The 17768-nt window shown below is 44.5% G+C and overlaps 1 protein-coding gene across 1 annotated transcript; it reads right to left on the bottom strand.

Moving 5' to 3' along the window:
- Positions 1-6715: 6715 nt before the first annotated feature.
- Positions 6716-17236, bottom strand: LOC123651930 (zinc finger protein 45-like). The gene is made up of 5 exons (XM_045578181.1): positions 16601-17236; positions 16229-16355; positions 15113-15159; positions 13343-13469; positions 6716-8593 (listed from the first exon to the last, which is right to left on the bottom strand). Exons 1-5 carry the CDS (start codon positions 16613-16615, stop codon positions 6762-6764), a joined length of 2148 nt encoding a protein of 715 aa, XP_045434137.1. The 5' UTR covers positions 16616-17236; the 3' UTR covers positions 6716-6761.
- Between the last annotated feature and the right edge of the window lie 532 nt (positions 17237-17768).

Below are 17768 nucleotides of genomic sequence, written 5' to 3'. Positions count from 1 at the left end.
ATTCAAACAATATTCTTTACTTGAGATGTATATTCTTAATGTCTTATTTCATATCTACTGAGACAAACCAGCTATGGCTGCTATGTCCATTTTAGAAAAGTTTGTCAGTTTTTTCATAAAGTTAAACCTAATCTTACCTACAACCAACAAATAAAATTTACATTGTTACACAAACATATTTATATGTGAATATTTATAGCTGCTTTCTTCATAAACACAAAAAACTAGAAACCCAAATGTCCTGGAAGTCATACATAGATCAACAAAGAATGGTATGCCCATAAACAGAATACCACTCAGCAAGAAAAAGAATGACTACTGATACATATATCAAGACTGATGAATCTCAGAAGCATTGTAAAGTGAAAGAAGCCAGACTTCAAAGGTTAAACGGAGTATGATTCCATATATATGGCATTCTAGAAAAGGTAATCTACACAAACAGAAAACAAGGCAGTGGTTGCTAAGTAAGTGGAGGTTGGGTGTGATGGGAAGAGGGGTTGACTGCAAGAGTACAAAGGAATTTTGGGGTGTGGTGTGGTGGAATTGTTAAATGTCTTGGCTGTGGTGGAAATAATCCTTCCAGACAAAGCTGGGGCTGAAAAGGGCTGTGAGGGCCCAGCCCCTTGCACGAACTTCATGCGTTAGGCCTCTGGTATGATAATAACACAAAATGATACCAAAACACAAAATGACACATCAAACATTCCACTTTACTGCATATAAATTATTTCTTAATTTAAAAAAAGAATGGTAGCTTATTAGATTTTCATAGATGCCTTTTATCTCACTGAGGATTTATCATGAAGGAATGTTTAATTTTGTCAAAGATTTTCTCTGAATCGATTGAGATGGTCATATATTTGATCAAAAGAATTGAGACAAAAGAGTACATATTGAACCTATATGAAGCTCAAGGACAGACCTAACTAATCTATGGCACAAAAATCATACTTGTTGCCATTGGAGATCAGATTGACTGAAAATATTCTGGTTTTATATAAATATTGTATACAATAGAGGTCCAGGGCACAAGTGAGATTCCTGCACTGGGGGCCAGGGGTCCCTCAGCCCAGCCTGAGCTGTCTCGCAGTCCAGGCCCTCTGCCGGCTTCTGACATCCCTCTTGCAGTCTGGGGCTCTCGCTCCTTACAACCCGCCTGCAGTGATGCGGGAGGCTCCTGCCACTGCCACTGCCCTCGCCAGCCTGTGATCACCAGCCTGCACTCGCCAGCTGTGAGCCCGGCTTCTGGCTGAGCAGCGCTCTGACCACCAGGGGGCAGCTCCTGCATTGAGCATCTGTCCCCTGATGATCAGGGCACATAACAACCTGTCATTCCACCATTCATTCGATTTGCATACTATGCTTTTATTATATAGGAATGGCCTTGGAGATTACTCAGGTGTACACCTTTGTCAAGTCATAAAACTATAAACTTGAGATTTTTAAAAAAATCTGTATTGTTCAGATTATTACAATTGCTCCTCAACCGCCCCCACCTCCACAACTCCCCTCCACCGGATTCCAACCCCACCCCATACCCTTAATCCCCCAACTGTCCTAATCCATAGATATACAATTTTTGTCCAGTCTTTTACTGCCCCCCCCCCCAAAATCCTCTTCCCCGAGGGAATTATCAGTCCATTTCCTTTCTCTGCCCCAAACTTTATTATATTCATCAGTTTATTCTGTTCATCAGATTTTTTATTCACTTGATTTTTAGATTCACCCGTTGATAGATATGTATTTCTTGTCACTTTGTTGTTCATAAATTTTACCTTTACCTTTTTTTTCCTCTTCTTCCTCTTCTTAAAGAATATCCTTCAGTCGAAACCGGTTTGGCTCAGTGGATAGAGTGTCGGCCTGCAGATGGAAGGGTCCCAGGTTCGATTCCGATCAAGGGCATGTACCTTGGTTGCAGGCACATCCCCAGTAGGGAGTGTGAAAGAGGCAGCTGATTGATGATTCTCTCATCAATGTTTCTAACTCTCTATCCCTTTCTCTTCCTCTCTGTAAAAAATCAATAAAATATATTTTAAAAAAAGAATATCCTTCAGCATTTCATGTAATACTGGTTTGATGGTGATAAACTCCTTTAGCTTTTTCTTATCTATGAAGCTCTTTAGCTGACCTTCAATTCTACATGATAGCTTTGCTTGTAATCTTGGTTGTAAGTTCTTGTTATTCATCACTTTGAATATTTTTTGCCATTCCTGTCTGGCTTGCATAGTTTCTATTGAGAAGTTAGCTGATAGTTCTATGTGTACTCCTTTGTAGGTAACTATTTTTCTCTTGCTGCTTTTAATATTCTCTTTGACTTTTGCCCTTGGCACTTTAATTATGGTGTGTCTTGGTGTGGTCCTCTTTGGATTCCTCTTGTTTGGGGTTCTCTGTGCTTCTTGGACTTGTAAGTCTATTTCTTTCAGCAGGTGGGGAAAGTTTTTGGTCATTATTTCTTCAAATAGGTTTTCAATGTCTTGTCCTCTCTCTTCTGGCACCCCCATAATTTGGATGTTGGTAGGCTTGAAGTTGTCCCAGAAGCTCCTTACACTATTTCATATTTTTGGATTCTTTTTACTTTCCTGGTTGGGTATTTTTTGCTTCTCTGTATTTCAAATCTTTGACTAGATTCATGGGATCCTCTAGTCTACTGTTGGATCTCTGTATATTATTCTTTAATTCAGTCAGTGAATGCTTAATTTCTAGTTGGTCCTTTTTCATATCCTCGAGGGTCTTACTAAATTTCTCAGAGGTTTCTAGAAGATTCTTGAATAACCTTAAAACTATGGTTTTGAACTCTATATCCAGTTGTTTGCTTTCCTCCATTTCTTTCCTTTGTGACATGTTTCAGTCTCTGCATTTTGGCTGCTTCCCTGTGTTGATAAAGTGGCTTTTTGTGCTGGGTGTCCTATAGGGCCCAGTGCTCAGCCTCCCTAATTACCTGAGGTGGACACTCTTGGTGCACTCCTTTGTGGGCTGTGGGCACAGTCTTGTTGTAGTTAAACCTTAATTGTTGTTGGTATCACTGAGAGGAATAAACCACCTGGCCAATTGGTTGTGAGAACTAGCTGTGTTTATAATGGGAGAACTGCTGTGCTGGAGACGCCCTTATGGGGCATGACTTGCTTCAGTGGGGCTTCGGTGCTCATTGAGTCTACCTCTTAATTGCTTCATTGTGAAGAATTGTAATCTGGGCCAAGACCGGTTTGGCTCAATGAATAGAGCGTCGGCTTGGGGACTGAAGGGTCCCAGGTTTGATTCTGGTCAAGGGCATGTACCTTGGTTGCGAGCATATCCCCAGTGGGGGGTGTGCAGGAGGCAGCTGATCGATGACTCTCTCATCGATGTTTCTAACTCTCTGTCTCTCTCCCTTCCTCTCTGTACAAAATCAATAAAATATATTTAAAAAAAAAGAATTGTAATCTGGATGATCTCTCCCTGACCACTGGGTACACTGGCTGTTGGATCTAAAAGGAGGTGAAGTCAGCCACTGCCTGAGGCCACCCAGTAGGAGCTACAGAGAGATCTGCAGATTCCTCCTCTCTGTTTGGGGTTTAGAAGTGCCCAGATGAGGCCCAGCTGTGAAGCAATGCAGACTGCTCTCCAATCTTAGTCCTTCTTTTAGAAGTTTTGGCACTCATTGACGCAGAAGCAGTTAGGATTTAGATTGCAAAAGAACAGTCCATTTATATACAAAAACCTCTGCTCACAGCTTGGGTGGTGTAAATTGGGTGGGGTGGGTCTCAGGGAATCATCAGGGTGGAGCAAACGGCAATAGTTGCTAGTCAGCCCTGCCTCTGAGAGGTCCTGGGTATCTGTTTCCCATGACCCTGTGCAGGAACAATGATTGCTGCAAGCACCTCTATGAGAAAGCTGCCCTTGTCTTCCTGCCCCGATGCCAGACAGTCTAGTTTCTCCCCGTATGAGTCTGGGTCCATAAGACTCACCCGGAACTGAAGTTTAGAGCAATTGGGAGCTTGTATCTCCCTCCTGACTGAAAGAGACAACAGCTTTCCCAGTTGCCAGCCCATTTCCCCACACACACCTCTACCTCGGCACTTCTGCCTCTCCTACGCATCTCAATTTGCTTTTCTCTTTCCTTCTAGTTACAGAAGTTCCACTGCGCCAACCTTCCCATGGTTCTGGATGATAGCATTCTGTCTTTTACTTGGAGTTTTGATGTGGTTGTGTGAGGCAGTAAGTACAGGTGATTGTCTATGCCGCCATCTTGGTTCCTCCCTAACCTTGAGATTTTTACTTCAAATTATAATATGCATGCAAATTTCAATTGTTAGCATACAAAAGTGCTGGTCATATCAGCTGAAAGGATTTCTGGACCTACTAATAGTTTGCAACCCTCAGTTTGATAAACACTAGTTCACAGGAACTGCAGATTGGTCAATGTGCCCATGTGTCTAATTTAAATGTCCTCCAAACCTTGCAGAATTCCTCTTTTAAGTACAAACTTATATAAATATTTATAGATGAACTGAATAGAAATTTCAAATATGGCTGTTCTCTTTTATGCATTTAACAATTACTGGCCCTGACCAGTGTTGTTCAGTGGTTTGAGCGCCAGCCTTAGAACTGAAGGGTCTCGGGTTTTTCTTTCTTTCTTTTTTTAACAGAGTGGAAGGGAGAGGGATAGAGAGCTAGAAACATTGATGAGAAACATCAACCAGCTGCCTCCTGCACACCCCTTACCAGGGATGTGCCCGCAACCAATGTACATGCCCTTGACCGGAATCAAACCTGGGACCTTTCAGTCTGCAGATCGACACTCTAGCCACTGAGCCAAACCGGTTTTGGCTTGGGTTTGATTCTTGGTCAAAGGCATGTACCTGGATTGCAGGTTCCATGTGTGGGAGGCAACCAATTGACACGTCTCTCTCACATCAATCTCTCTCTCTCTCTCCTTCCTTTCCTAACACTCTCTCTAGAAAATCAATGGGAAAAATTACTGAACACCCACAATGTGTTAAGCACTAAAAAGGCAGCGTAGATTTGGCAGTCAACAAAGTTGCTACCCTCTTTTTTTTTTTTTTTTTTTAATATATTTTATTGATTTTTTACAGAGAGGAAGAGAGAGGAATAGAGTTAGAAACATCGATGAGAGAGAATCATCGATCAGCTGCCTCTTGCACACTCCCTACTGGGGATATTCTCGCAACCAAGGTACATGCCATTGACCGGAATCGAACCCGGGACCTTTTTTTTTTTTTTTAAATAAATCTTTATTGCTCAGATTACACTTGTTTCTCCTCCCCCCACCCCCATAGCTCCCTTCCACCAGGTTCCTACCACACCCTCTGCCCTTATCTCCCCCGCCCCCCTCGCCATTGTCCTCATCTATAGGTTATATGATTTTAATCAAGTCTCTTTCTGCACACCCAGATCCCTTTCCCCCTGATAATTATCAATCCACTTCCTTTCTTTGCCCCTGATTCCATTATATTCACCAGTTTATTCTGGTCTTCAGATTTAAAAAAAAAATTTTTTTGCCAATGCAAAAACTAAACTAACATATAAATAACATGTTATTTTCAAAACTTGAATGTCAAGAGCAAAACTCTGGCTATTAAATAATAACAACAATGCCAGTGCAAAACAACAAAATGAGAAATCAGAATTATGGACATATTAATATTTTTAGCTACTACATGAGTCTCTTTTGTTGCTGGTGTAGATTTACTCAGAGTCCTTGGATTTGCTGCACAAGACTTGGCAGAAGACTGGAAGCTAACAGATGCTAGCATGAGCAGGAACATGATTAAAGAAGTAGCTTCCACTCAGTCTTTAATTTCTTCAGATGACTCCATGTTGGCACCTCAGTCCCTTGCGTAGCCTTCAGTTCCCTTCTCCCACTTTGCTGTCGTCTGGGTGAAGGGACACAGGAGCCTCTCCGAGTCCACTGCGATGACGGACATAACACTCTGGTACCCGAATTGGCTGCATTGCTCCTTCCCCCCCTTCAACCTGAACGCAGGCGAACCCGGGACCTTTCAGTCCGCAGACCGACGCTCTACCACTGAGCCAAGCCGGTTTCGGCAGTTGCTACCCTCTTCACACTTACATTCTTCGGCAGGGGTGGGGAACCTTTTTTTCTGCCAAGGGCCATTTGAACATTTATAACATCGCTCATGAACCATATAAATTATCAACTTAAAAATTAGCCTATGTTTGGTCAAACAGGGCCAGACCAAATGATTTTGTGGGCCTTATCCAACCCACAGGCCAGACGTTCCCCACCCATGCTAAAGGAGTTTCTAGCATTTAAAAAATATATATATATTTTATTGATATTTTACAGAGAGGGAGAGAGCTAGAAACGTTGATGAGAGAAACATCGACCAGCTGTCTCTTGCACACCCCCTACCGGGGATGTGCCTGCAACCAAGGTACATGCCCTTGATCGGAATCGAACCTGGGACCTTTCAGTCCGCAGACCGACGCTCTACCACTGAGCCAAACCAGTTTTGGCAGTTTCTAGCATTTCATCTTAGCGGTTAGTTAACTTCAGATCAGAGCATCCTTTCTATGCCTCTCTTCTGTGTAATATCTGCTAACTGTCAAGGTTCTGCACGAAGTCCTTACCGGTATGTCTCCACTCTCATGAGGCTTCTCTGCTTTGGTCACCCAACCACTGTGACATGTTGAGCTCTGGCTGAAGTGCTGACTCTTTCAAACGAAAGTTTTTTCTATAACAGGGATGATCACTGGACTGTTTTATCACCCATTCTGAGGTATGAAAACATGTAATTTTACCGAGCTCCTTTCCTGTATGTGTTCTCTGATGAGGGAAAGTCTTTATCACCCTCATCAGCAGCATGAACTCGCTGATGAGCTTTAAGACTTGTGCTCCAACTGAAGCCCTTCCCACACTCCTCACACTTGTACGGCTTTTCTCCAGTGTGGACTCTCTGATGGGCGTGCAGGTATGAGCTCCTACCAAAGAACTTGCCACACCTCTCACATTTATATGGCTTCTCTCCAGTGTGGACCCTCTGATGGATATGAAGGTGTGACACGCCATTAAAGCCCTTCCCACACTCCTCACATTTGTACGGCTTTTCTCCAGAGTGGTCTCTCTGATGGGCTTGAAGGTTTGAGCTCCTAGTAAAGAACTTACCGCACTCCTCACATTTATATGGTTTCTCTCCAGTGTGGACCCTCTGATGGAGATGAAGCTGAGTCCCCACAATGAAGCCCTTCCCACACTCCGCACACCGATACGGTTTCTCTCCCGTGTGGGCTCTTTTATTGTGCAATTGAAGAGTTGAGGACTGAATGAAGGCCTTCCCACATTCCTCACATTTATAGGGTTTCTCTCCTGTGTGGATTCTACAGTGAACCTTCAGTTCTGACCTCCGAATGAACACCTTCCCACACGTACTGCACTTGTGTGGTTTTTCTCCAGTGTGGCATCTTTGATGGTCTCGAAGATTTGAGAGCTGACTGAAGCCCTTCCCACACTCCTCACATTTAAAGGGTTTTTCTCCCGTGTGGATTCTGCAGTGAGCCTTCAGTTCTGCACTCCGACGGAAGCCTTTCCCACAGGCATTACACTGATGTGGTTTCTCACCGCTGTGGCCTTTTTGATGGTCTAGGAGATTTGAGGCCTGACCAAAGACCTTCCCACACCTCTCACATTTGTAGGGTTTCTCTCCAGTGTGGACTCTCTGATGGACTTGAAGCTGTGAGCGTGCAATGAAGCCTTTCCCACACTCCTCACATTTATAGGGTTTCTCTCCTGTGTGGATTCTACAATGAGCATTAAGGTGTGAGCTACAACGAAAACCCTTGCCACACGCATCGCATTTGTATGGTTTCTCACCCGTGTGCATTAGCTGATGAGCCTGCAGTCGCGAAAGCCAATGGAAATCCTTCCCACACTCTTCGCATTTGTAAGGTTTCTTTCCCACGTGAACTCTCTGATGGGCTTGAAGATATGCCCTCTGACTGAAGCCCTCCCCACACTCCTCACATTTATATGGTTTCTCTGATGTGTGTGTTAGCAGAGAAGTTTGACAATGTGAGTTTTGCTTAACATTTCTCCCACACTCCTCAAATCTGTGTGGATTTTCTCCTGTAAGAACTCTCTGGTGATGATGAAGATATGACCTCTGACTAAAACTCTTACATGATGTGTCATATTTATACGGTTTCTCTCTTCTGTGGACTCTCTGATGGGCTTGAAGACTTGAAAACCGATGGAAGGCATTTTCACATTTTTCACATTTATAGGGCTTCTCTCCCGCATCGGCCATCTTATTAATTTGAGGACAAGAGTCCTGAATAAAACTTTTTTTGCACATCTCTCCTTTGTAGCGTTTTGTTCCACTGTGGATTCTGTGGTGAACCTGAAGATGCGAACTCTGATTGAAGCCTTTACCGGATCCCTCATATTTATGGGGCGCATCACTTTGTTTTTCCAACGGAGAGCCAGTTCCTTGAATGTTTGCTGTGGAGTCTTGACATCTGGTTAAACCCTTGGTAACCTGTTGCCAGATTTTTGAGTAGAAAAATTCTTCATGTGGCAGGTTCCTTAATCCAATTTCTCGAATAACCTCCACGTTACTTAGACTCTTGTCTCCTAAAAGAATAAAGAGAATTTTGAGGTGGGCATGTGGATGCTTTTGTTCAGAAATGCCAAGGTTATATATAAACGTAGGCCAACACCCCGAGGCTTTACGGAACCAGGAGAAAGCCACATTTTTATTATCGTGCATCATGTTCTCTGATTTACATGACTCTGGGAACCCAGAGATGGTCCACCAGGCTCCCAATCACTACTCACTAACAAGACACATTTAGGAATTGTACTAGGTTTCAAAAGTGAGCCTCAGGTTATACATTTGGGGCTGCAGAGCAAGAAAAATACTTCCTCGACAAATCCACCTACAACTTCTAGTCCTCAGCAAGCAGGGAAGCAGGGTTCTTGAGCAAGGCTCTATGGCTCAAGAACAGGCCTTATCTGCTCGGCCTGCTGCTGTGATCAATCTCGCACGAGTAGGAAGGCATATATATATATATATATATATATATATATATATATATATGTGTGTGTGTGTGTGTGTGTGTGTGTGTGTGTGTGTGTGTGTGTATATTTGATTTTTTATAGAGAGAAAAGGAGAGGGATAGGGAGTTAGAAACATCGACAAGAAACATCAATTCAGCTGCCTCTTGCACACTCCCCACCTGGGAATGTGCCTGCAACAAAAATACATGCCCTTGACTGGAATGGAACCTGGGATCCTTCAGTCCGCAGGCCAATGCTCCATCCACTGAGCCAAACCGGTCAGGGCTGGAGTAGGAAGTTTTATGCAGTCCCAGGCGGCTGCAGGTGTGGTCCCTGCAGCATCACATGGATAGAGGCAGTGGTGGCAGCATAAACAGTTCAGCTACATCGCCACTGGCACATAGACAGCCAATCAAAAAGTAAAAAGAAGGGAGACACACCAACCACTCCAAATTCTGGGTCTTGCATTATTCCCCCTGCCCCTCACACCTTCTTTTTTATGAAACATAAAAAAATTGAATCAAAAGGATTTTGAATTTCTACATCATTTCTGTTTTTTTAAAGGTGTCCATATTTTACCCTGAATAAACTTTACACAAAAGCAGGAAGAACCCTATGATTTTTAGCTAAAAACAGAGAAAAGCTTTAACAAAGCATTAGGGTTGGCTCCGTAAGTCACTGCTTTTGCAAAATGGTTTCACTGTGCATACTACTTACGGAAGAGGCCTCAGAAATACTAGCAACATCTTTGAGAAGAATATAGTTTGATATTTATTTAGTATAAAAGGTTTATACAGCCGAAACCGGTTTGGCTCAGTGGTCTGCAGACTGAAAGGTCCCAGGTTCGATTCCGGTCAAGGGCATGTACCTTGGTTGCGGGCACATCCCCGGTAGGGGGTGTGCAGGAGGCAGCTGGTCGATGTTTCTCTCTCATTGATGCTTCTAGTTCTCTATCCCTCTCTCCTCCTCTGTAAAAAATCAATAAAATATGTTAAAAAACAAAAAAAAGGTTTATACAGAGCACAACAAATATAGTTTTTTACAAATGTTTTGGAAAAAAGAAAAAAAAAAAGACTTCAACGATGAAGCTGCACCTTACTCAAAGCCTCCTCTTCTGCCTGCTATAGGCACATCGGACCAAAATGCTCAGAATGTCTAGGGAAACTCCTCCAGATACATTAGCAGGCAATGTTGAAAACCTGTGCTTTGAATTATTTTATTGGAAGTTTACTCCAATGTTCGGAGCCTTTGATACACTGAGCTGGTTGGAAAGACACGTTTGGGGGAAAAAAGCCTTATACATCCACGTGTCTGAAGTTCAGAATGTAAGCAGAGAATGTCCTTCACCCCCTGCTGGGAAACAGCCTTCAGAAGGACAATAGGAGTGGGGTGATACAGGAATATACATCACTCTCTCGCCCAGGCCAGTGTTGCTCAGTGATCAGAGCAGCGTCCTGTGCACAAAGGGACTCGGGTTCAATTCTGTGTGAGGGCACATACCCAGGTGGATGGTCCCATCCCTGGTTGGGGCACATACTGAGAAGCAACCAATTGATGTTTCTCTCTCACATGGATTTTTTTTCTCTCTCCCTTTCCCTTCCTCCGTCTCTAGAATCATCAAGGATAAAAGTGGCCGTGGGGCCTCTGGACTGTTGGCTTCTTTGGTTTTTGTACGTATTTCCTTTCGGTGTGTGCAAAATATTTCCTTTATCAAGCAGAAGTCAACATTTAGAGCCCTGGGAATAATGTCCGTGAAAGTAGACTCTCAAAATGATGGGTAGAGATACATGTTCCACATGGACCACACCAACGGTTTTTAAGCTGAAGGCGGGAGGTAGTGAACGTGAAATGAACTTAGTTGCTTTTGAGGAACATTAACAAAATAGGAAAATACCAGAGGTGCTTTGGAAGCAGTAAAGGCACCTCTATATAAAATAGCTATTAAGAATCTTCATTTGAGTTGAAACCAGTTTGGCTCAGTGGATAGAGCGTCGGCCTGGGGACTGAAAGGTCCCAGGTTCAATTCCGGTCAAGGGCATGTACATTGGTTGCGGGCACATCCCCGGTGGGGGTGTGCAGGAGGCAGCTGGTCGATGTTTCTATCATCAATGTTTCTGGTTCTCTATCCCTCTCCCTTCCTCTCTGTAAAAATTCAATAAAATATATTAAAAAGAAAACAAAACAGTATGAATTAAAAAAAAGAAAAAAGAATCTTCATTCGAAAGAGCAGTTCTTAACCAAGACAGTATGAGGCGCTACTAGAGGCTGCAGAAAAACCACAGGGGGAAAACGATAATCAAGTTGGTTACCAATGAAAAGCTAAGCTTTTCTATCTATATCCAAAAGCACCTAATAAAATTAGACATTCGTCAAGGGGGAAAAAGTGTTCTAGACTATGTCTTCATCACAGTTTTTTAAAAAGTCCTCATTGAGGATGTGCTTTTGTTTACTTTTTTTAGGGAGAGAAAGAGAAGAACATTGATGTGAAAGAGAAGCATTGATTAGTTGCCTCCTGTGGTTGGAACCGCAAGCTGGGTATGTTCCCTGGCCGGGAACAGAACCTGTGACCCTTCCGCGCATGGGACGACACTCCAACCGGGAGCCGCCCCGGCCAGGGCACACGTTTTTTATTACCACCCTTTACGGGTCTCAGAGACTAATGGAAAATGGTCTACGTAACCATCAATAACTCATTCATATATTTGAAAAATATTTATAGCACACCTGCCCTCTTCCAACTCTGTTCTATATAGTGAGGATAAAGCAATAAAGAAAACAGAATTTCTCTGCTCCTAAGATTGTATTCCAATGGAATAACGTAAGATAAATAAAAATATATGTTAATATGGTAAGTGCTTAGATATCAACTAAGACAGGGTAAGGGAAGGGAGTAGAGGAAGAAGGTATTATGCACAGAGGGGTCATGGAGGCCTCTCATATGAGGCTAACATTGGAGAAAAGCCCTTTGAGAGGTAAGGGAGGAGCTGGGAGAATGGCAGAGGAAACAGTGCTCCTGACAGGAAGAACAAAAAGAGGGGGACAAGGTGGAGGCATGCGTGGCACAGCAAAGAGCCCAAAGGGGAAAGTGACAGGTCACGTTTATAGAGGGATGGGGGCAGGGGGCAGAGCCATGTGGAGCACACTATAAGCCACTTTACGTACCTGGATTTTACTTTGAATCAGATAAGAAGCTAATAGAGGTTTTGAGCAGAGGACCAACAAGATCTGACAAACACTCATAAAATCCCTTGGGAGAATTCATTGAAAAAAGAGCAAAATCGAAGAGTGAGAGGGACACAGACCGCTGCGGTATTCCACAGACTCTGACTCAAATCAGTGTCTATTGGCGGGGGTGACAAGAAGCAGGACAGCCCTGGCCGGTGTGGCTCAGTGGACAGAACCATCGGTCTGCGGACTGAAGGGTCCCAGACTCAATTCTGGTCAAGAGAACAGGCCCGGGTTGTGGGCTCTATTCCCAGTAGGGGGCGTTCAGGAGGCAGCCGATCAATGATTCCCTCTCATCATTGATGTGTGATATTTCTAGCTCTCTCTCCCTCTCCCTTCCTCTCTGAAATCAATAAGAAATTGTTTTTTAAATAGAAGCAGGGCAGAGTTTAAACCCAGGCTGTTTCCAATTGGTATGGTGTGACTCCTAGCTTGAATTAATCTTCTAATATTAATTTGGCTCCTTAGAAGTGTGAGTGTTTTGTTACCTTTAAAATCATAAACCTAGCCGGGACCGGTTTGGCTCAGTGGATAGAGCATCGGCCTGCGGATTGAAAGGTCCCGGGTTCAATTCCAGTCAAGGGCATGTACCTTGGTTGCGGGCACATCCCCAGTAGGGGGTGTGCAGGAGGCAGCTGATCGATGATTCTCTCTCATCGGTGTTTCTGGTTCTCTTTCATCGATGTTTGTAGCTCTCTATCCCTCTCTCTTCCTCTCTCTGAAAAATCAATAAATATATTAAAAAAATAAATAAAATAAAGTAAAATCATAACCCTGCTCTAACCGGTTTGACTCAGTGGACAGACCATTGGCCTGAGGCCTGAAGGGTCCTGGGTTTGATTCCGGGTAAGGGCACATGCCCAGGTTGTGGGCCTAATGGCCAGTGTGGGTGTGCAGGAGGCAGCCGATCAATGATTCTCTCTCATCACTGATGTTTCTATCTCTCTCTTCCTCTCCCTCTCTGAAATCAATAAAAATATATTAAAAAAAATATATTAAAAAAAGAAAACTGGCAACCAGCCACAGGGCTCCAAAGCCCCACCCATCAAGGACACACACAGCACAGAGGGTCAGGTCCATCACAGGGCCCGTCCTCACCCACGGAGACCAGGTTCCGGAAGTTCTCCAGCGTCACGTCCCGGTACAGCTTCCTCTGGGCAGCGTCCAGCAGCCCCAGCTCCTCCTCCGTGAAGACCACAGCCACGTCCTGGAAGGTCACCGCCTCCTACGGCCCCGAACACAGATGACCTCGGTGCATAACCAGTCTCGGGCAGAGGACGGCACTGAAAGCAGTTCTGGGATCTCACAGCGATTCAGTGAGACGTCTGCTCAGGGGTATGAGAATCTGAGGTACAAAAAACCTCTGGGTTTGCTTATTCTCCTTCGGGAACGGAATGTTGTTCGTCTGGCTGCTGCCTTCCAGGACAAACCAAACCTTTTCCCTTCTTTATCCAACTGTTTCCAAACCACAGACAGACTTCCAAGGATCTTCCACTTTGCTCCAGGATTTTCTCCCTGAGCTCTAAAGATTTCAATAAATGCACCTCCCTGAAACTCATTTTATTTTCTTTCTTCCTTCCTCTCTCTCTTTTCCTTCCTTCCTTCCTTCCTTCCTTCCTTCCTTCCTTCCTTCCTTCCTTCCTTCCTTCCTTCCTTCCTTCCTTCGTTAAGGGGTTACATATGTGTTTTGACCCCCTACTGCCTCCCCACACCATTCCCCCCCACACACACCCCTAGTCTCATTTTTGACCATTCCCGCAGGGAGGCCAGGCCTTGGGGGCACGGAGTTGAGGGTTTCCAGCAGGCAGGAAGCGCTCTGTGTTTGGTCCCGGATTCAGCCAGGGTCTTCCTGGCCAGGGGGCAGCTCTACCTCGGCCCCCACCCTGCACCCCCTGGTTGATTCCTGTCCGTGCCTTGACCGGGAATCAAACCCACAACCTTGGTGTATCAGGACGATGCTCTAACCAACTGAGCTATATGGTCCGGGCCAACAAATGTGTTAAAATCATTGGTAATCTGATCAGTAAATACAATGTATGTTGGTTATTTGCACTTATATAATAATAAGTGCATCATATTTTCATATATTTACGGGTCAGCTTTACTTTTTCTTTAGTACCTGCCTGTTAATTTTCTTTGCTCAGACTGATTGGGATTTTTTACGTTATCATTGTAAAATTTCTATTGGAGAGTTAAGTTTTGTTTCTTTACAGCATGCTTTATAAATACTTCCACCCACATTTCATTATTAGTCTTATATAGCCTTGAGCACAGCATGATCTTTCATCCCTCACTGACGTATGTGGCCAGGTCACTCTTCACTGTGGGGCTGTCCTGTGTGTAGGATGTTAGCAGAATCCTTACCTTCTGCACACGAGACACCAGTAGCAGTCCTCAGTGATGACACCAAATGTGTCCAGGTGTTCACTGGAGGCAAAATTGCCCCTGATTAAGAATCACTGGTGTGAACTTAACAGTTTTCTGAAGTTTTATAATCCTGTTTCTTTGTAATAAAATCACAGATGAGTCGTGGCCAGGAGGCTCAGCTGCTTAGAGTATCATCCCACACACCAAAAGGTTGAGGGTTCTATTTTCAGTCAGGGCACATACCTAGGTTGTGGGTTCAATTCCTGGTCAGGGCAGGTATGGAGGAAACCCGTCGATGTTCCTCTCTCACATCAATGTTCCTCTCTCTCTCTGGTAGAAATTAACCTACACTAAAATAAAAAGTAGTGATGATCTGACACATAAAAAGGCCCTGAATACCTACTTTTCTCTTTAATCCTTCCAGGAGAAAGAAACAGGATGTGTCCAATCTTTGAAAAATAAGATGAAAATTTAAAACCTACACAGGTAAGCCCAACTCACCTTGAACTTGGCCATTCTGTCCTCCTCCTCCTCGGGAAGGGCTGAGTCTTGGGAAGGCACATGGGGGAAGAAGGAAAACGACGTTAGATTCTGGCCAAGGCTGTCACTAACCCCAATGGCTGCTTTATGTGACCCCGCACACACTCCCTGTGAACACACCCACTGCGCCTGTGCCCTGAGGAGCAGAGTGCAGAGGCCAAGAGCCTCTCAGTGAGCCACCCGCCCAACCCCACCCGGTGGCCGGATGTAAGTGCATGCAGCCCTCAGGGCGGTTCCAGCTCTGGGAGAGTGGACACTGAGGGCAGAGGCACAGGGCAGGGAAGGAATTCCTGGGGCCAAATGACACTGCCACTTAGGAGCTGTGAAACCCCGAGCAAATGATTACTGTCTTCATGCCTTCATTCCCTCACCAGTGAAACGGAGGGATTCACAGTGCCTAGAGCATAGGATTGTTGTAAAAATGTATGCCCGGCTGGCGTGGCTTGGGGGTTTAGCATTGACCTATGAACCGGGAGGTCGTGGTTCGATTCCCAGTCAGGGCACTTGCCAGTGTGGGGTGTGGGGGAGGCAGCCAGTCGATGGTTCTCTCTCATCATTGATGTTTGATGTTTCTATTTCTCTCTCCCTCTCCCTTCCTCTCTTAAATCAATTAAATATATATATATATATATATATATATATATATATATATTTGTTTTTTGTTTTTTAATATATTTTATTGATTTTTTTACAGAGAGGAAGTTAGAGGGATAGAAAGTTAGAAACATCGATGAGAGAGAAACATAGATCAGCTGCCTCCTGCACACCCCCCACTGGGGATGTGCCCGCAACCAGTGTACATGCCCTTGACCGGAATCGAACCCTGGGCCTTTCAGTCTGCAGGCCGACACTCTATCCACTGAGCCTAACTGGTTTCGGCTAAAAAAAAAATAATAATAAATAAATAAATAAATAAATATATATATATATATATATATATATATATATATATATATATATTAAAAACCTTAAAAAAAGAAAAGAAAACTGGCAACCAGCCACAGGGCTCCAAAGCCCCACCCATCAAGGACACACACAGCACAGGGGGCTCAGGTCCATCACAGGGCCCGTCCTCACCCACGGAGACCAGGTTCCGGAAGTTCTCCAGCGTCACGTCCCGGTACAGCTTCCTCTGGGCAGCGTCCAGCAGCCCCAGCTCCTCCTCCGTGAAGACCACAGCCACGTCCTGGAAGGTCACCGCCTCCTACGGCCCCGAACATAGATGACCTCGGTGCATAACCAGACTCGGGCAGAGGGCGGCACTGAAAGCAGTTCTGGGATCTCACAGCAATTCAGTGAGACGTCTGCTCAGGGGTATGAGAATCTGAGGTACAAAAAACCTCTGGCACATAAAAGGGCCTGAATGCCTACTTTTCTCTTTAATCCTTCCAAGAAAAAGAAACAGCCTGTGTCTAATCTTTGAGAAATGAGATGACAAGCCCAACTCACCTTGAACTTGGCCATTCTGTCCTCCTCCTCCTCGGGAAGGGCTGAGTCTTGGGAAGGCACACGGGGGAAGAAGGAAAACGACGTTAGATTCTGGCCAAGGCTGTCACTAACCCCAATGGCTGCTTTATGTGACCCTGAACACACTCCCTGTGAACACACCCACTGCGCCTGTGCCCTGAGGAGCAGAGTGCAGACTGCGTTCCAGCACCTGAGGCCAAGAGCCTCGCAGTGAGCTACCCGCCCAACCCCACCCGGTGGCCGGATGCAAGTGCATGCAGCCCTCAGGGCGGTTCCAGCTCTGGGAGAGTGGACACTGAGGGCAGAGGCACAGGGCAGGGAAGGAATTCCTGGGGCCAAATGACACTGCCACTTAGGAGCTGTGAAACCCCGAGCAAATGATTACTGTCTTCATGCCTTCATTCCCTCACCAGTGAAACGGAGGGATTCACAGTGCCTAGAGCATAGGATTGTTGTAAGAATAACGTGGTAGGCAGGAGGCTCAAACAACACTTTCAAGGCATCTTACTGGTAGCAGCAGAAAAGCAAGTAACATATGCCCAGCTGGCATGGCTCAGTGGTTGTGCGTTAACCTATGAATGGAAGGTCGTGTTTCGATTCCCAGTCAGGGCACTTGCCTGGATTGCTAGCTCCATCCGTAGTGTGGGGTGTGCGGGAGGCGGCTGTTCGATGGTTCTTTCTCATCATTGATGTTTCTATCACTCTCTCCTTCTACCTTCCTCTCTGAAATCAATAGAATCTATATTAAAAAGAGAAAAGAAAAAGAAAAGAAGTATCATAAAACCGGTCTCACAAATGGTTCCTGTCAGTGGAGCCTTCAGGTGGTTGTTCTGTTCTGTGACTTTCATATGACCTCTAATACATGTCATTATTTCTTGCTTTCACATACTTAATTTGATGCTTTTGCAAAAATATTTAAGAGTAGACAATTTCTTCCTGTATAAAATATACGTAAGAAAATTTACTATTTAACCATTTTAGGTATATAGTTCATTAAATGGATTCATATTGTTGTGCAACCATCACCACCCTCCATCTGCAGGAATTGTTCACCATCCCAAACTGAAACTATCCATTAAACAATAACTCTCCACCCTGCCCCACCCCCCAGCCTCTGTTCAACACTATTTTTTTAAAAAAAATTCTGGCA

Source organism: Pipistrellus kuhlii, unplaced genomic scaffold (genome assembly GCF_014108245.1).
Source record: "Pipistrellus kuhlii isolate mPipKuh1 unplaced genomic scaffold, mPipKuh1.p scaffold_m20_p_90, whole genome shotgun sequence".
NCBI classification, from domain to species: domain Eukaryota; kingdom Metazoa; phylum Chordata; class Mammalia; order Chiroptera; family Vespertilionidae; genus Pipistrellus; species Pipistrellus kuhlii.
The sequence above is the reverse complement of the archived record's forward strand: the minus strand, read 5'-3'. Positions and strand labels throughout refer to the sequence as shown.